Genomic DNA, 19,703 nt, shown 5'->3' with positions numbered 1-19,703 from the left:
TCATTTCTTTATCTAAATTCATAAGACATTCTGTCAATAAATTCTGTGAGCTCTACTCCTGTGTCTGATTCCACCTTTTTTGGCTCTGCACACCCCAATTAAATTTCCATTTAAGTAAATGTAAAATTATTCCTTTGCCCTGCTTTAAAGTTTCAAGAAGAATGTAGCATTATTGGCATAACAATTTCAGTTTAGCTCAGGCTAAGACAATTGTTCCTAGTTTCTTTTATGTCATTGCACTAGTAAACAAGAAGGGATAAAACTGAATCAACCACTATCAAATGCAGGATAGAGGATAATTGACTTTCTGAACAAGTAAAATAAGTCTGTAGCTATAAATTTATTATTCAATCATATGTTATAAAGTTTACAAGACAGGAAACAAGGGTTCCCAGAACTGTTCAGGGGTTTTCAAATGGTAAGAAAGGAAAATACTACATTATGCATTTGTTAATTTCTTTCCTGGGAAAGATGACTGACCAAGATGTGAAATACTTGGAAGACTTGCAAGAGGAATTTGACTTCAGGTATAAAACAATACAGAGCTTAGGTAAGAGTTTTTATACTAATTTTTAGATTTCCTAGGAAATGGCTGATTCTGCAGCTAGACTCCAGCATCAGGGGGTTTTGTGCATTACTTGATTAATATATGTAAACATAAAAATAGATCTTTGGTTTATACAAAATTTTAGTCCTGGAACATAATGACTCTTTTGGGGTTAAGAGAGTAAAGAGGATCATGTTAAGAAAGTATAGTTATTTCCTATGGATAAGCTGCCCAATGGCACATAAAGTAGTACATTTCTTAATTTAAAGAACCTATTTTTCAATATCCCCACCTTTACATGGCCCTTCTTTGGGAGAATTTGGGAGAGACTCTTATTTCCCAGAGTCGTGCAGAACTGATTTTTCTCGCCTTTAACTTGGCTTTCTGTTCTTTTTTGACCAGAGTGGTGATAACCAGCTGGTAAGCACTCTGAATGCATGTTTGACCAGCCTGTGATGGCTGAGATCTGCATGTGCAACAGTCCTTGCATGGTCTCTTTCAGAAAAGAAACTGGGGTCTGCTTGTGTCTGCTCAGATATCTTTATATTACCTTCCTTTGAACATGCAAAGATACTGGGCTTGAAACACCCAAGTCCTTAAGCACATCAATCCTAAATGTTGAAGGCTGGATAAGACCCAGCAATCAGAAGAGTTGCCGTGGTTTAATGAGTTTCTAATCATCAAGTCAATCATGATTACTGACCACACAGATGCCTGAAAGCTCCCCCACTTCCAAAAGAAAACATACTGACAATAAATTACTTTCAGGGCTTAAAATTTCACTGCTCTGTTCCAGCACAGCCAGCTTAGAGTGTGTGGGAGCAATTGCTGTGGCTGAGGTGGTGCTGGTTACTCATCTGCCTCTACTGAAACATCTACCCTAACTCAATAGGAAGGCATCCATCCAGAGCTTAGCAGGCACACAGCTGGCACCAATTTCTTTTTGGGATGTAGCATGAAAGATGCAAAAGGTTGGGGAAAGCGAGGGTGGGAAAGAGCTGCATGTGAAAGAGCATGGGTGAGCCTGAGGACTCTTGAAAGTAGTGCCTGATCCAGAGAAGGACAAACGTTAGACAGAGGGGGGAAATGCCCAGTGATCAGTGCTCCTGGCTGCTGAAATTCCCCTGGTGATGAACACTTCATCTCTCTTTCAAATGCCTCCCAGCCAGGCATTTTAATTCACATCATATCCAAAGAGCTTTAGTCTAACTGCTGACACCACAAGCTGTTTGTGTGTACAGATCAATCACTGATCCAAGCCAGATGTACATAATACACAGGGATGAGAAATTTAGACAACTCTCTGGATATCATCTATGTTTTCTGCCTTTTCCTGCCCCACACACATATCTACAGATATGATCCATAAAATCTTATGTTAAACTCTCACTAAAGCTAATCCTTCCAAATTAAATATGCTGTTACATAATCTACTGATGTTTATAGTTTATTTTTTCACTAGTTCTTGCTGCAGTCTGGTAGTAGGTTTTTTTTCCTCTTCTCCCCTTATGAACAGGCATACACACCCACACATGTATTTATACTGATTTTTTTTATCCCATGTAGAGCAGAATGACAAAAACAGTGCCCTCATTAAACAGGAAATGTTGGCGTTGCAGGCGATGCTCAATACTTTAGACTACAAGAGAAAGGTTAGTGACAATGTTTTGTCATTTGTGGTTAATCCGCTTTCTCCCCTTATTCTCACACCAAATACTCAAATGTGTACGTGTGCCTTTCTAAATTCTCATCTGAGAAGAACAGACTCATTTCACAGGAGTTAAAAATTTGCAAAATGTTTGGATGGGTCTGGGTGATTTTAACTAGAAGTTAAGAAATTGGCAATTAAGTAACAGCTCAGTCAAGGATATGGTTCTGCACACCTTAAGAGTGAAGCAATTTGAGTCCATGAGGGCACGGTTATGATTAAATCAAGCAAACAAAAACACAATACATTTTATATGATGCAAAACAAAAGCAGAACTTTTTGAACTTGACAGAGCTTGCAAGTGTCAAAACCTTGGAGACATTATGCCCACAAAGAATGCAACACTCTTCCCTCCTACCGTCCCAAAAAAAAAAAAATTACTGAAGAGTTCACAGGGATTCAGGATTAATATACAATGAGTGATGAATCCTGTCACTGAAGCAATAGGAACTAAACATGGTTACTTTCAGAATAATTGAAAATAAACGTAGTAAGCGCTTCATGATAGTTGGTGAATTCTGCAGCTGTTGCCTGTGGTCACTTAGTGAGACCTTTCCTACTTTCCAGGAAGTGCTCAGTAAAATAGGGCGTGTGATCCATGAGATCGATATGCTGATAAGCAACATGCTGACCGAGGAGCTGCTGGACTGGAAGAGACGGCAGCAGATCGCCTGCATTGGGGGGCCCCTCCACGGGGGGCTCGATCAGCTCCAGAACTGGTAAACCTGCCCTGACCTCATGCTTCCACTGAAAACCACAGGAAGTCTGCTGCACTTGAAATGATCATTCCTTTAGATCAGCTGCAACAGCAGCAAATTCATCAGCAGCTAAGAGAGTAAATAACTAAAAGGTGCTAACTAAAAGCAACATTCGCTATTCAGAATGAACACTAGCCTGACTCGTGGTAATCACTAATTTTTGGGTTTGTATCCTGCACATAAATGAGACATACTCTCTTGGGAGTTTTGCTTGAGTAAGAATGGTGCTGACTGAGTTTGTCATTGAAGGCAGTGGGAGTTGTGTCTAGGCAGGAGCTGGGTAGAGGTTTTATGCTTTGACTCACTCCTCCAAACTTCACACTGTGTAGGGATTGAATGGCAGTAGTCTCTGTGGTGGCAACTCTGAAGTGATTGCAAATAAAAAGAAAATAGCATTATATTTAAAAGACAGCATAGCCAGACAATGTCAATACAACATCATGGTCATTACTCTCCCATCAAAACTCTCATATGGAAAAGGTGAAGTAAAAGGAAAGAATTAAAAAGAAAGGTAAAATTGTCAAGAAAATTTTTAAACGAAAAAAAAATGGCTTTTTTGCTTTTTTTTTTCTGTGTAGGTTTCTTTTTTTTTTTTAATGGAGTATTTTTTTTCCCAACGAACATGCTAAAAATAGCTTTAAAATCTAATTTTATACACATATACCCTACTGAACTGTTATCAGGTGTGTTTGGATTTCTTTCTCCTTATTGCTTTTACATTTCTTTAGTCTTGTTAGCTTGCTCATTCTATATAAATATTATCCTTTTAAAAAGTACATTTTGCAAAATTCCTGAGCTGTAGGAAATAATTAATGTTGGCACAAGTGCCCTGCATGTACAACATCAGGACCATACATATATTTCTTCCAAATTATCACAGACGGTGTTGCACTGTTGTGAAAATATTTATCTTTGAAGATAAAGGAAGGTGATTGCCCAGGCATTTATATACTCCTGTAAACAAAAGATGAATGGATGTGAGTTTGGGCAAAGCTGGAAAGCACCATTCAATAGAGATTCTGATTTTCCCCAAGCAAGAACTTCAGTAGTTCTTGTGTTCCAAGAAACGGTTTACAAGAAAGATTGCAAACTAATCCTTTCTCTTGCTGTAGCTTTACACTGTTGGCAGAAAGTCTCTTTCAAGTCAGAAGGCAACTAGAAAAGCTGGATGAACTCCTGACCAGGCTGACTTATGATGGGGACCCTATTCCTGTGCAAAGACCTCAGCTGCTGGAAAAAGTCAACTTTCTGCTCTACAACCTTTTCCGGAAGTGCGTAAGCCACTGCCAAAGTGCAGAACTTCACCTCAACGGGTACAACAATGAGAGCTCACTGTTAAGAACAAGGGGAAAAAAAAGTTTGAATGTCTGAGGATTTTAAGGACCAGGTTCCTAACACAAGAAGTATGTAGAGCTGTCATCATAGAAGCTGTAGGCTCCAGGCAGCTTCTCATGGGTAGCATTTAAGGGCTTGTCATCAAGTTCTGACTCTTAAATGAATGCCAGAAATCCCCTTATTCTAGGAGGACTTATGTACATTCTGCTGAGAAAAGTTGTGAGGTTTTGTGTTTGTGATTTTGCCTTTCTCTTTTAAAGTAAATGTTCCTTTTCTTCCCTCTGTCTCCCCCAAGCTACGCTACCTGCTGCCCTCTCAACTCACCTTTCTATTAGTAGATAAAATATTAGCATAATTTCTCTTGCCTTTTGTACAGACTATACTAGAGATATCCTACAAGTGAGTCTCTGAAAGCAAAGTGGGCTCAATTGTTTGCTCTCTCTATATATAAAAATTAAAATGACAGTTTAATTATTATTATTTAATTTCATTGGAGCCATGCTCAGTGTATTTCCATACTCTGTTTTATGGCTCTGATAAAATGTTGGAAGACCAAGACTTTTATCATCATTGTATTTTAGAACTGTAGAATTTGGATTCATTTTCAATGTCTTTCAAATATCTGTTTTTTACGGGAGCAATTTCAGGGAAAGTTAGATCACTGGACCAGTTTGAGAACTGAGAGTTGGAATGCACAGCTCCCACTTCAGCATCTACAGAGAAATAAGTCTTTAAGAGATACCAGCCCTTTTCCCTTCCTCCCTCCCCCTCAAAAAACCCCATCTGTTTGTTCATACATATTCCTAAAAATCTGTTTGTTTCATTTCTTCTCACACAGCTCCTTTGTGGTTGAAAGGCAGCCCTGCATGCCAACACACCCCCAGAGGCCAATGGTTCTCAAAACTTTAATACAGTTCACTGTTAAATTAAGGTAAGGGAAAAAATCTGATATAAACTCCTTCATTCATGTACAGTATTTTGTCCTAGGAGAATCTAGAAAGCAAAGCAGGCCAACCTGAGTTAGGGATCCATTCAACTGCAGGGAAATTTTCTGGAATGGTGTTATCACAGAATCTGTCACGCAGAACAAGTGGCAATAAAGAGTAAAACACAAGGAAGAAAAGCACATTGTGGCTAAAGGCATCACCTTCACAGTTCTGTATGCATTGAATTCTTGTTGTAATGACTTTACAAACTGCGTAAATAATGATCCTTATCATACAAGCCAAAATCTGAATAGTGAGAGCCATTTCTGCACAGATGAAAGAGAAACTGCTGCATTTGGGGGGTCTTGGGTGAATCACAGACAGATTATTTCTTTCCCAGAAGCTCCTTCCCTGACTTTGGGAAAGAGCAAAGGTTAGAGAGGAACTCTCATTTCATTTCCACCTTGCAGCATGAAGTTCACGGAGGGCTTGGCGGTGAGAAGAGAGACATGAAGGAAAGCACATACACTTCTGTGATGCAGAGATTATACAAATCCATTTCCTAATTACTTTGTGTCGCTCCAGCCACTCCCTCAAACACATGCTAAGTTTTCCACACACTTAGAGGGAGGGTAGGGCACCTACCACTGGAACAACCCAGCTCCTCTTTCTGAGAATTCAACCCTGTAAATTGTGTTGTAATCCTAGATGCCTAATCTGTTTTCAGATTATAATAATTATAATATAATAACCAGTATAGTGTTTTCTGGTGAGACGTTTTTTAATACCCACTCTCTCATTTTCTGTTTTGAAGGTTGCTAATTAAATTGCCAGAGCTGAACTACCAGATCAGAGTGAAAGCAACTATTGACAAGTAAGAAACTTAAAAGTGAAGATATTCTCTTAGTCCCTACAGAGACAACACAGGTTTTTTCAGTGGCTACCCTATCTGATTTTTAAACTGCTTTTAAAACAAAAAGGAAAAGAAAAACTTTAAAAACCCACCAGTTAAAAGATCAGAGTAACACTTCTTTTTTATGTGGAAGACTTCTTTTTTAAAAACAAAGCTGCTAAGTCTAACTGATGGTTTCAAATTAGAGGCAAGAAGTCCATTTGTCTCAAGACTTAGAAAAAAAGTCATCAGACTGATGCAGCAGCATTACACACAAGTTTGAAATCAAACTGAATTGCATTTATGGGATAGTTAATTTTGAAATAGCTCTGAGGTCTCACAATGCAACCTCCCCAGCCCCAGGTACCAGCTACCTCCCTCCTTCTGCTTCTTGTGCTTCTGCAAGCCCCTAAAAACCACCTTGGCTGCATGGACATAGATGTGGGCCCACAAGAAAGAGGGAAAACACCCAGTGAGGAGGGAGCAAGAGAGAAGCCAGGGCTGTTTCTCTCAGAAGTTGTGTCCTGTCTGATAATAAATAGCAAGATAAAGCACACTACCTACATATGGCCAGATGCAAAAGTCTAAGTGGACAGTACGAATTTCAGTTCTTCAGCTTAAAAATTGTAGTTGTAGGGTCAACACAAACCAACTTTGAGCAGGCAAACTCTACCATCTCAGATACGTTTCTCAGTACAAGTTCTGTCTTACACATTTACTGATTCACAATCTGTTTCCTCTCCCCCACCCCTCTTCTCTTTTAGGAATGTTTCAACTGTAAGGTAGGACAATAAAATATCATATTTATTAAATTTTTCCAATACACTGGTATTTGAGTAGATAACAGTCATGTCCTCTGCAGTAACCGTAGATTTGTTCTGTGTGGAACACATGTGAAAGCCATGAACATGGATGAGTCTGCAAATGGGAGCTTGTCAGTAGAATTTCGACATTTGGTAGGTTTGACACTTTTTTACTGTTGTGTGTCGAGAAATAAAAGATTCTTTAGAAACTCTGAAGGGAGAATTGTATTACTGTCAAGGCCACACTCATTTTCTTTCTATTTGTACAAAAACATTACTCCTAGAACCTCTTTATGCCATTCCATACTTCATCCATTCCATGAAATAAGACTATATATTTTCACAGAAATGACAAAGCAAATCCTAATTACACCAGAAAAGAAAAGAGTAATCATGCTGAATTAAAAAGCTTCACAGAAACTGAGTTTGGTTAAAAAAACCCCAAACACCAAACCAAACAGAAAAAAAAAAACCCAACCAAGCAGAAAAACCCAACACACAGAACAAACAAACAAAAAACCACACCACAATTTCTAGGGGAGATAGAATTGAATGCTTGAAATCTATCGGAAATTAATATCTGTGATAAAGCCTCGTGAGAGACTAGAGCAGTGCTTGTGGAACTTCTCTGAGAGCCCAGTGAGTCCTGCTTTCTGAATAACTCTCTTGCCTGTGGTAATTTTGGGCCTTAACCACAGATGCAGTGCATCAGTGTAGTTTTGCAAAAGGAAATTGACATCAATGGTTTTTAGCTTTTTTTTTTTTTTTTTTTTTGTGGGATACACTTGGCAAGCACTCTAATTAATGCTTTGTTACATTAACTTGGTTTCCTAAAAAGTCTTTAAAAATATCAAAAGACTTCTCACTGAATAGAATTTTTTATGTGCAGTATCAGAGCCTTCATTAGACTTCATTTATATATTGCAAATAAAATCTTATTATAACTAAGAATATCCTGGTTATAAATTATGTTATTTATATGTACTTCTGTCTATAGTTTCTCTGACATATAAATATTGCTTTGCTTTACACAGCAACCCAAAGAAATGAAAACAAGTGCTGGAAGCAAAGGAAATGAGGTTTGTGCATTTATTTTACATGTTGTTTTTGCATACTCTCACAAGTATTTCATATTTGATTTTATTTAAATCAAAGAGTTGTTATATTTTGAAATATATATGAAGCACAGGATCCAATTATTATGTTAGTATAATGAGAACTGTTTGGAATGACTCAAATTGTAATTGCATGCCTGAAGTCTGTATATTGAAGAAGTTCCAATAGAAGGTAGAGAATAATAATTCAAATGCGTGCATTCCACTCAAAAGTTACCTTTTTGGTCGTTTACATTTTAAAAAAAAAAACAAACAAACAAAAAAAAAAAAAAACAAAAACAAAAACAAAAACAAAAAACACAACCAAAAAAACACCCAAAACTAAATAAGCTCTTAAAGATTTTTTTTGGGTTGAAATAATTGTTTCCTACAGGAAAGGTCCTTTAAATATATGTTCTGCTGGTCAGGTTCACAGCTGAAGTCAGGGTGTGATTATCTTTGCATCAAAGGGGTTTGCTGCCTCAGCCAGGACCAAAAATGTGTTTAATCTACTTGCACTTGTCCCAGCCTGGTCGTAGGTTCCCCTCTCGTGGTGACTCTGTGTACGGCATGATAGCACTAAAACCAGCATAACTGAAAGTAAAGTTGTATTAGCAAGTTGAAAAAATATTTTTAAAAATATAAAAATAAAATCACATCACAGCCCAAATAGCTGTATTTGTACAAGCACAAGAGATATTTGAAGTATTCTTTAAATATAAAGCAAAAGGTGGGATCAGCATGAGGAATTTGACCAAAACCTAAAGCAGAAGATACATGTGCCCATTTCACACACATTTCTGAGCAGAACAACTCACCACCCGATTAGCAAGACTGAAACTCAAGGCTCATCTCCCAGTTACTTTGCTGCTTACAAAATCACTGACACCACAACAAGCAAATGCAAAAATGTAGGTTAAGAAATGTTGTCACTCCAGTTTTGGCAGCATTTTCCTCCCACTTGTACACATTGTGCCTTTAAATCTATATAAAGCTGTCATAGGGCTGCGGAGAATTGGGACGGGTGAACTGTGACCTGGTTCACTGCTGATTTCCTCAAACAGAGCCTCTCCTTGGTCAAGTCAGTCTGTGAAAGTGGTTATTAGCAGAACAAGAGTTGGGATTTTCTTTGTTAACAGCAACTATAATGCTTTCAAAACTTGGTTTGTTATAGGATGTTCCGTATGCTAAAAGTGTAGTTAAATATAACTGGCCTCATTAAGAAAAAAGTGAAAGTTCTCTATTTTAGATTTCTCCTTTCATGCAGATGTACCTTTTTGCCTAGATGATTTTTCCATGAGAAAAATTTGCTTCTGCAAAATCTTAATGGGGGAAGAAGGGTTGTTTCACCAACCCTTTTCAACTTTGTGTCAAAAATACAGGTTGAGCTGGATTGATCCAACCTATATTAAAACATTTGAGCTAATTTGATAGCTATTTCATGTAAAAGCCTTCAGGTCTACGCTGGGTTTTCCCTTTGCAAAGCAGATTTATTATTCAGATGCCTAAGGACCTCCTGTGATCCCAATTCCTCATTTATTCAGTACCATTCGTTGCAGTGGCCTGTACATGTCCTGGAGGAGGTGCTCCATGGCAAAGATAAAGCCACAAGGTCCTCTACCAAGAAATACTTTTATTTTACATTGATTGAAAACAGATATTTCACTAAGGGAGAGCATTTTGATTTGCAATTTTAATTTTTTTTTTAAAGAAAAGTCTGACAGAAATGCACGATGGGGAGGGAAAGGCCAACAACAAAGAACACTGGAAAAGAGCAAATATATTTTTATACTTTGAGTTGGAAATGTAGTTCAAGAAATCTGTTTCCTAAGGGCCAGAGATTTGGGTCTTTGCAGAGCTATGCTGCTTTGTAATCAAAACAAACGCTAATACTACAAACTTTAATCAACAATGACAAACAGATTTTAGTTTTTTTTCCATCCAATAAAAGCTTGAGGTTTTAATACCAGATTTACTTCAGATTAATGATTTAGGCCTCTAGTCCCTCAAGTAGTACCCACAGCAAACCTGGATGAAGGCCCATTTGTCATTAAAGCTGTGGCTATTTGCTTTGTTTCTGGTTTGTTTCTCCTTGAAGTTGAACATCCCTGTTTAAAGTCGAATTTTCAATCAGTAAGGAAACTTTAGGAAAAAGAAAGTTGGAGACAACCTTTATCAGACACACAAAATTATCTGTTACCTTCTTGTGTGCAAATCTGTGTTTGAAAGTACCATATTAGAAAAAGATAAAAGTTTATAAGTACTGCTTTAGCAATATTAAGGGGCTCTTTTAGATTCGTCAGAAAAAATACCAGACTCCTGGACTAATTTGATATCAGGGTTGAACAAACAAATTGCTTCCTTCACTTCCTCCTTTTCCTGTTCTGCTTATGTATTTGATATGAGTTTTCTTTCCAAGTGTAACCTCAGCAGCTGGATCACTAAAACAGTGTTAAATGCCAGCTCTGTACTCCCAGCTTCATAACCTCAATATTCCCTCAGGGCCCTCACATGGTGACCGAGGAGCTGCACTCCATCAGCTTTGAGACACAGGTCTGCCTGTATGGATTGACCATAAACTTGGAAGTGAGTATTCAGGGCAGATTATCTGGGGCAGGAAAAAAAGGCGTTTCCAGCAGTTTATAGAAGTACAACTGTGCAGGGCCACAGCACAGGGCTGCCTGCCCTCGGTGAGGCCCCCAGTAGTAACCACAAGCTGACACAAGATTTCCAGAGCTTCTGGAAAAGAAGTCTGTGCTTTGGGAAGAACGAGAGGCTAAAAACCCAAAGCACAGCACAGCACTAATACTTTCCTCAGCAGCATTTACCCAGGGCATTCATTCTCTCCACCAGACCAGTTCTTTGCCTGTGGTGATGATTTCCAATGTCAGCCAACTGCCCAATGCATGGGCCTCTATTATCTGGTACAACCTGTCAACCAACGATCCTCAGGTAGGTCCTCAGTATGCAAATACTGACTTTCTGCATTTTCACCTTTGTATTATTTGGTTACTAAATACATTAAGTATAAAAAAATATGTATTTCCCTCTTGAACTGGCCTTATTTTTGTCACGTACACAGTTATCAACATCACACTTTATTGTTGTTCTCTTTATCTTTCTTTCCCTGCCCAGATATAAAACCACATGCACCCTTAGCTTTTCTTTTTGTAGCCTAAAGTAGTAGTTCTTAAACTAAGGAGAGGTGACAGGCATTCTCCACAACTTCTCTGACTTCACTAGTTTTAATTTATCTTTCTTGGGTGGGGCTGACTAAAACTAGACCTGTTAGAAAATAATTCTACCAGTACAACTCCAGACCAGGAAAGCAGGCACATAGGTGAATCTGTAATGTACCTAAGTGCTGCTTTCCCCCATGGATTTTGTAGGAACTTGTGCTTTCTGTGGAGAAGATTATAAATGTTAAGTAGCAAGTTCCAGTGGCTCTAACCCTGAGCAAAGGCAGAATCATTCTTTTGAAGGCTCCAGCTGTCTCAGCACATATTTTAGATTCAGTCACTGTTACTGTATTTGCAGACTGTGGAACAGGGCTGTCAATGGCTCTCAGGCTTTCAGCTGGGGATTAGTGCAGTCACACAGATGCTCAGAGCAGGGAAAGGGGCAGACAGTCTGCCATGCTGGCAGGCCAGCTGACCAGCAGGCTGGACTGCATTATCACTCTGTGATACTCCAAAGAGTTTTTGCACAGTCTTCAGTATGTCCATTGTGTGTGCAATCAAAAAAAAAAAAAAAAAAAACACAACTGAAAAAACTAAGATAAGCCAAATGATTCAACAGCATGTCACCATATCAGCGTGTAATGGTTTAAAATTTTCCATGCACTAAACATTAAAATATAGTGATAATATCTAGATTTTTTTGGACAGGATTTAACCATATTTTCACTGTCTTTACACAGGACACTACCAAAGGCATAGCAAGGTATTTTAACATCCAAGATGCACACAGGGACTTTAGCTCTCTCTAGGAGTCTTGCCCTGCAGCTCTGCTCAGGCTCCCCACCGGACCTAGCTTGGTGCCCACACATTTGCCCAGTGCTTCCCCACACACAGAGCTCACTTTCAACACTTCCACATTCTGCTCAAGTACTTGCAGTCTCCTCTTACAGCCTGATATGTATTCATGGTTGCTATCTAAACAAAGCATTCATTCTGTTGCAGAATTTGTCTTTCTTCAACAACCCCCCTGCTGCCACTTTAAGCCAGCTCTTAGAAGTACTGAGCTGGCAATTTTCATCATATGTTGGTCGTGGACTCAATTCTGAACAGCTCAACATGCTGGCAGAGAAACTTATGGGTAAGTGTGTAGAAATATACAGATTTTATTTGCTTTGGGGTTCTTACATTTGGTAGCTACAGGTAGGGGCTTTAGGCACACGCTGTGGTTTAGCACCAGCTGGCAACAAAGCCCCACACAGCCACCCACTCCCCCAGAGTGAGATGGGGAGAGAATTGGAAGGGTAAAGTGAGAAAACTCATGGGTCAAGCTAAAGACAGTTTAACACATAAAGCCACACGTGCACACAAGGCAAACAAGGAATTCATTCACTACCTCCCATCTGCAGGCAAGTGTTCAGCCTGGAAATCCGGGCTGGATTCATCACACAAAGGAGTTACTTGGGAAGACAGATGCCATCAGCCCAAACATCCCCTCCTTCCTCCTTCTTACCACTAAGTTTACATGCTGAGCATGTCACCCTATGGAAGAATATCCTTTTGGCCAGTTGGATCAGCTGTCCTAGCTGTGTCCTCTCCCAGCTTCCAGCACTCCCAGCCCCTTTGCTCATGGAAGGGTTGAGAGGCAGAAAACACCTTCACTTTGTGTAAGCCCTGCTTGGCAAGAACTAAACCATCCCTGTATTACCAACACTGTTTCCAGCACAAGTCCAAAACACACTGACTACTGTGAAGAAAATGAACTCCACCCCAGCCAAAACCAGCACGGCATGACCTCCACTCCCACACGGATGTCAAAAATGTCACCATGACATTTTTTTCTTTAAAGAAAAGCAGGCATCAGCTTATTCTTATCACAAAGTAATTCAACTTTCGAACTTCCAGGCTGCTCAAGTGAAGGAAGAGGGCATCAAAGTCACACTGAACTGTGATGTTATTTTGCCTCCTTAACAATTATCTCATACATCTGAAATCAAAAGGAAGTATTTCTGCTTACTTATGAGATTTGGTTTGGAGTTTTTTTCATTTTAAGTACCTGTCTTTGTGGGTCTATTCATTTCTGGGGCCTCACCAGAGATGCTTCACTGGTGTCAGCACAGCAAAGAGGCCCTGTAACCTCGGCAAGATGAACTCTGAGTACTCTGAGACCCAAGCGTGCCCCAGAAGGGAGAGACCCTGGGGAAAGCTGACAAGTAACATTTAGGCTAAAAACTGAAACTGAGCATGTAGTGTTGCAAAAACCAAGTCACAGGCTACTTTAGGCCAATATTTCCAAAACTATTATCATCTGCTTCAAAAGAATAGAGAAAAACAGATCTACAGTCCCTTAGCATGCCCCTATCCCTCCCTCCCCTCACCCCCCACCCAACTACACAGATATCAAGCAATTTTTATTTCATAACTTCAGAATAATACATGTACCATTCGGGCTTTTTTTTTTTTCTTCTTTCAGGACAGCAAGTGAGTTACAATGATTATCAACTGTCCTGGGCAAAGTTCTGCAAGGTACTGTTCCAAAAGTAACACTAAACTCTTATTTCTCCTAACACCCACAGCCATGCCTATCTTTGTTTCTCTGATGCTGCTGATAAGATTCCCACTGGCCATATGTGGGACTTTCAGCTCATCACAATCACATCCCTTGTAAAATTGTAACTAGGAAAAAACACTTCCAGAAGCATAAAGCTTATATTATAGCGTGCCTTATATATTTCAGTATATGATCAATTGAAATTCTTACCAAAGCATGCAATACATTTTTCATAAAGCATAAGATTTTTCATGTGTTTAGTTTTGACCGAAATTATTTCAAGACAGTCAATACATGCAATAACTTTGATGAGGAAGAGAGAATGTATTGAAAAAGAAGGGTAAGCTCCTTTAATTCATATTAACTACATTATTTAAACACATGCAGAACCTTGGAAGAAAGTTCAACTTTCTCATCTTCTTTTCACTCAAAATATAAATGTATAACTAGGAAGAAATCACAGATGTGATTTTTATTCTCCTTGAAAAATGAGGTGCTTCCAATGCATATCTTAAAAATCAGTGGGTTTTATGTCAGTTTGAAAGAGAGATGTTACTCAAAACCACAGCTCAAATTGTGATTCACACTTGAGAAAAGTAGCTTATTCTTAAGAAACTGAGAATAAACTGCCATGTGAACGTTGGGTAACATCACTCTCATGATTCTCCTCTTGTGTGTGTTGGTTTTGTTTGTGTTTTGTGGTTGTTTTTTAACTGTTAGGAACATTTGCCTGGGAAGTCCTTTACCTTTTGGGTTTGGCTTGAAGCAATCCTGGACTTGATTAAAAAACACATTCTTCCTCTTTGGATTGATGGGTGAGCAACAAGGGAATTGCTGTATATTGATGTCTCTCCACATTTTCTCTGTCCTTTACTCATCTCAGTTTTAGCCATGCAGAGGAGTAGTATTTGCAATGAGTTCAACACTTCTGTCTCCCTTCTCCCATTCATAACTTTTGGAAATTGCTGTCAAAGGGGAAAAACATGGGATCTCTTAGAAATGCAGGTTTAGAACTTTTCTTCAGTTCTGTCTATGCAGTCAAGTACTGGGATAAATTTCCCCAGGCTTCACAGTACTTTGAGCTCAATGCCATATTCCACACAAAGCTTTGGTCTTAGTCCCCAAGCCTCGTAGAGCTCTGTAACCAGGTTTTGAACACCTGTATAAAGTCTGGCCAGATCAAGGCCAGGCTGGATAGTTCTGAGCAACCTGGTCTGGTGAAAGATGTCCCTGTCCACAGCAGGGGGTTTGGAACCAGGTGAACTTTAAGGTCCCTTCCAACCCAGGCCCTTCTATGACTCTATACATTGCACAGATCAAAGTCTGCATTTTTTTTCCAAAAGTAAACCCATGATTTCCTGTTATACCTCAGGTACATAATGGGATTTGTAAGCAAAGAAAAGGAACGAATTCTGCTGAAAGACAAGACACCAGGAACATTCTTATTAAGGTTTAGTGAGAGCAATCTGGGTGGAATTACCTTTACTTGGGTGGATCAGCTAGAAAATGGTAAGTATAATTAAAATTTTTTAAAAACCAAGCCAACAACTAGATCAAAACTAACCCAAACTCTGCAATATACCTGCAATACAGGAGTCAAGTTTTGTTTGGTTTGAAAGTAAAATTCACATGTATCATGTTATAGTATGGTTTTGGACAAGATACAAGTATCATAATTTCTCAAACACAAACCAAAACTCTGACATTCTATCTCTGAGCCCTTTATATTAACAAAGCTGTCTGTGAGGTACACCTGCTAACTGCAGGCTTTAGATTTGTTTCCAAATATGCAGAAATTAAATATTGAAAGATACAAACGTAGCTAAGAACAGGTAAAACCTGTACAAGTGTAAACCTCAAAAGAAATGCAAAAATGTGTTCCAGCTGCAGCTGTCACCTACAGGTTATGGTGCCTTTGTGTTTTTGCAGGAGACGTAACATTTCATTCGGTGGAACCCTACAACAAAGGCCGCTTATCTGCCCTGCCCTTTGCCGACATACTGCGCGACTACAAAGTTATCATGGCAGACAACGTTCCTGAAAACCCCCTGAAGTACCTGTACCCAGATATCCCCAAAGATAAAGCCTTTGGCAAACACTACAGCTGTCAGCCAAACGAAGGTTAGGCTCCACTTCTCTATCTACCCTTCCTGCACAGCAGCTGCAAAGTCATGAGGCAATTTGAGGACTGTAGGGAGAGGAGGGAGAGAAGAGATTAAGATGCCTCCTGTAATAGTCATCTTCAAGAGAACTGTTTTAACATGTGTCTGTCATTTAGACAGCTTCATTTTGCAAATACATCCCTGGTCTTAGAGGTAACAGTAGAGATGATGACAATAGTCAAAAGAAGCTAAGAAATGGATTTTTCTTTCATGACTGATGCTTCGCAAAATTCAGGTCTTGGGTGTTCAATGGAGAGGAAACTGAAAAGTCATCCTGCTTACTGGATTCATAGTTGTGTTACACTGTAGCATGCTGTATCTTTAATTTCAAGAAAACAGTATTTCCCAAACAGCTTGGAAGCCCTACTTTGTTTCATTTCATGCAATGGAACCCTAAAACAAAGGCTGTTTATCTGCACCACCTTTTCCCAATATACTGCACAAGTACAAAGTTATTATGGCAGACAATGTTTCTGAAAATCCCTGGCAACTGCACTGGAAAATGCAAAAAGGCTAAACAAGGATGGCTCCAAATATGTTCAGGCCCACGTTCTTTTTTGTCCAAGTCCACTCATTTTTAGATCAAATTCATTCTTGCTTAAAGAAAACCCTCAAAGCCTTATTTTTTTAGTAGATAAAACACATTCTTCTAGACTTTCAGTATCAAAGGTTATAATTCCATTTGAACTCAAATTCCTACACAACTCAAAAATATTTGGAGGCTACAGTATTTTTCTCCCTCTTCATTTTAACTCTGGACTTTGCCTAATGCTCCAATCATCTAACGTCTTACATATATGCTTAATTTCATGCAAAAGAATTGGAATTCAGAATACATGGCTGAAGCTGTATCTGCAGAGACAGAGCCCCAAGCATTTGCAGAACTGAAATCTGCAGGTTCAGAGTACCAAACTTAAAGAATTGTATATTTGCTTTGAAGGCCTAACAAAATCTCTTTCATCAGTTGCAGCATTATATTGTGATTCACATCAAGGCAGCACAGGCAATTCTGTGACTAAGATCTGAGCTCAAGGACTAATTTCAGAAATTCTCCTCACTTTCATGGCTACTTATTTATCCAGGGACTTTACAATTGATTATTGTCTTCAGCATTTCAAGCAAATAATCAATGTCAGATAATAAAATGACTAGACAATATTTAATTTCTCTACTATTTATTCTAGTCTCAAAGCCCTCAGATGGAGGAGGGAAAGGTTACGTTCCTTCTGTATTTATCCCAGTCTCCAAAATGTAAGTATCCTCACAAGTGTGTTACACTTTATCCCATTTTAGAGTTTCCCCTGCCTCCTTTCCCCAAACTATTTGAAAATAGTTTGGCAAGGACTGCTAAAGACAAGAAAGGGAAGTGAAGGACTTCACCTGTAGACTGCTTTTTCCATTAATGGGGCAAACCATTTGTAAAAACTGAATGCAGATTTTATGGTACTCTGATCTACTTTTCTTTCACTGACTCCTTTTTTTTTCCCGCAGTAGCTGATGTTAGGGGCAAGGAAAGATGACAAACCTGACTCAATCTCCTACATTTTTAAGTGTATACCACGTTGTTGCATGAGCTTACAGGGCCACCAGCAAGCCTGAGAACAGGGTTAATAAATTTAAAAAACATTCATCATACTCCACTGATATGCATAGAGGGATTCAAGTTTTTTCTTAGATCTATTTTTGCATTTTTTTGTTTGCTTTCTTCTTTTTTTCTTTTTAGTTTAAATGACTCTGCAGAACCACATTCTCCATCAGATCTTCTTCCAATGTCTCCAAGTGTTTATGCTGTGCTGAGAGAACACCTGAGTCCCACAGCCATTGAAACTGCTGTAAGTTGTAAACTTTCCCATTCCTAAGTAAATATTAAGCAAACAGGATACAGCACAGATGGTGGTTAATAAAAGGCTGCTTGTACAACTGTGAATCAGAGCTCTTTTCATCACTTGTTCCATTACATTCTGAAACAATGGTGCAGATATTTCCTATTCTAAATGGTGCAGGATACTGCAAGCATCTTGAAAGCACTGGAATTGCCTGACATGCTGGCCAATGAATCATGAATGTCAGAACACAAAGATCCCAGAGTTCTTGCACAAATGAAGGCTTTACACTGACAAATACATGCCACCTATACTAATTCTCTGGATAGCACGAAGCCTGGACTTGCTCAGGGGAGCTGCCCAAGGAATTTGATTGTTTCCAATTCAGCAAACTTGCACAACATTTTCATGAGGCAAGATTTTACACGGGCTTTCAAAGTGTGAAATTAAAAGTCAACTAAAATACTTGCAGCAAAGAAAAGTAATATTAGCTTAGTATATAGAAAGGTTAGGAAAATAGTCTATGAACATCATATTTTTTTTAAAAATTCCTCTTTTCCTTATTGACTAGGAATGATGTTCTGAATAATCATGGCTCAGAGTCCTTAGAGCAATGATGTATAGCCAGGTGGGAATTAGTCCAGCAGACTTTTCTCAGAAAACATAGCAGTGGTTTGGCTCTAGCAGCTTTAGAAGAACATCTTTTTTATTACTAGCCCTTAACTTTGTGTATGTTCAATGATTTATGATCTTAAAATGGTTATGTATTTAAAAGCCTGCCAATTCCCCTTCAAATGCTTCTCTGTAAACACTTCTTCTTACCCACAAACAGAACAAAACTAAACCAGAATCCTGATTGTCAGTGATTAGAAGTACAATTAAACTTTATATAGAAATGGATGAGTTCTTTAGTACATCAACCTGAAAATCCACTCAAGAGCAAGATATCTTTTTTTATTCTTCACTTTTTTCTCTGATAGCACTTGTGACAAACTAGTTCTTTAGCTGAAAACAAAATAACCAGCCTGAATTAAAATTCTGCATTAAAACCTATCCCACCCAATCCAGGACAGTCCCCACTGATTTCTATTTTGGTTTATAACGTGGAAATGGTTCTGACCTCCTCAACTGCACTTATGAACAATGCACGCATTTGCTTTCCTGAACTTTCGTCAGAGTAAAGAATAGTTGGATTCACTTTCAGTTAACATCAGCCTCCAAACATTTTTGGTTTCTTCTTGCATGCTCAGTAAATCTCAAACCAACTCTATTCAGGGCTTCAAAATAAGCTGTGGCCATTGTTCAAGGTGACAACCTGATAAAAAGAATGCGCCTGGTAGCAAATTGCAAGCGTTAAATACAATTTTAAAGGTACCAAGATGAGCGGTTCAGTGCTGCTAGATGGTAAGTGATATTTCTGTAGGCTCTTCCTGGAAATGTTTTCAAGATCTGCTAGAAATTGCATGAGAAAAAATAGTTTTAGAAGATTTTTAAGGAATTCCTTCCTTCCCTTTTCCATTCAATTTACCTTGCTAAATAGAAATGAGGAAAATATGGAGGTTTTTTTCTCTATCAAATTCACACAACAATCTACCCTGCTGAAGAGCTGGCTGAGTATAGCAAGCAGACAAACTGCACTATTAAAGCAGTACTTTTTCTCCATGAAATGCCAATAAAAAAGCATCATGTGAGATACAGAAAACAAGAGTGAAATCTGCAGCAGGCCAAGTATCCTATAACTGAGTAACTCAGTCTCAGCAAGATATACTTTCTGCAGTCTTGCTGAATTCCCTTCTATTCCCCCCAGTCCAGCTTCCCTTACCCACCCAAAGAACAAGAAAGAACCCTGCTATACATTTCCACAGGCTTCAAGAACCACAGAAGTTCATACAAAAATAAATGCCATGCTTATTCTTATTGCAACACTT

General features: G+C 38.8%; 1 protein-coding gene across 1 annotated transcript in view; it reads left to right on the top strand.

Annotated features, from left to right (window-relative positions):
- The window catches only part of STAT4 (signal transducer and activator of transcription 4), a 40,412-nt gene that overhangs the window by 18,925 nt on the left and 1,784 nt on the right, over window positions 1–19,703 (top strand). Inside the window, exons 6-23 of the mRNA XM_041487586.1 lie at window positions 472–550; window positions 2,114–2,199; window positions 2,823–2,974; window positions 4,126–4,284; window positions 5,187–5,279; window positions 6,089–6,148; window positions 6,931–6,948; window positions 7,029–7,122; window positions 8,004–8,048; window positions 10,566–10,649; window positions 10,917–11,015; window positions 12,245–12,380; window positions 13,713–13,765; window positions 14,511–14,605; window positions 15,163–15,299; window positions 15,720–15,911; window positions 17,137–17,203; window positions 17,676–17,784. Coding sequence (XP_041343520.1) covers window positions 472–550; window positions 2,114–2,199; window positions 2,823–2,974; window positions 4,126–4,284; window positions 5,187–5,279; window positions 6,089–6,148; window positions 6,931–6,948; window positions 7,029–7,122; window positions 8,004–8,048; window positions 10,566–10,649; window positions 10,917–11,015; window positions 12,245–12,380; window positions 13,713–13,765; window positions 14,511–14,605; window positions 15,163–15,299; window positions 15,720–15,911; window positions 17,137–17,203; window positions 17,676–17,784 — 1,758 coding nt within the window. The remainder of the gene's footprint in view (window positions 1–471; window positions 551–2,113; window positions 2,200–2,822; window positions 2,975–4,125; window positions 4,285–5,186; window positions 5,280–6,088; window positions 6,149–6,930; window positions 6,949–7,028; window positions 7,123–8,003; window positions 8,049–10,565; window positions 10,650–10,916; window positions 11,016–12,244; window positions 12,381–13,712; window positions 13,766–14,510; window positions 14,606–15,162; window positions 15,300–15,719; window positions 15,912–17,136; window positions 17,204–17,675; window positions 17,785–19,703) is intronic.

Source organism: Pyrgilauda ruficollis, unplaced genomic scaffold, assembly GCF_017590135.1.
Source record: "Pyrgilauda ruficollis isolate IOZ18807 unplaced genomic scaffold, ASM1759013v1 scaffold81, whole genome shotgun sequence".
Classification (NCBI taxonomy): domain Eukaryota; kingdom Metazoa; phylum Chordata; class Aves; order Passeriformes; family Passeridae; genus Pyrgilauda; species Pyrgilauda ruficollis.
The sequence above is the reverse complement of the archived record's forward strand: the minus strand, read 5'-3'. Positions and strand labels throughout refer to the sequence as shown.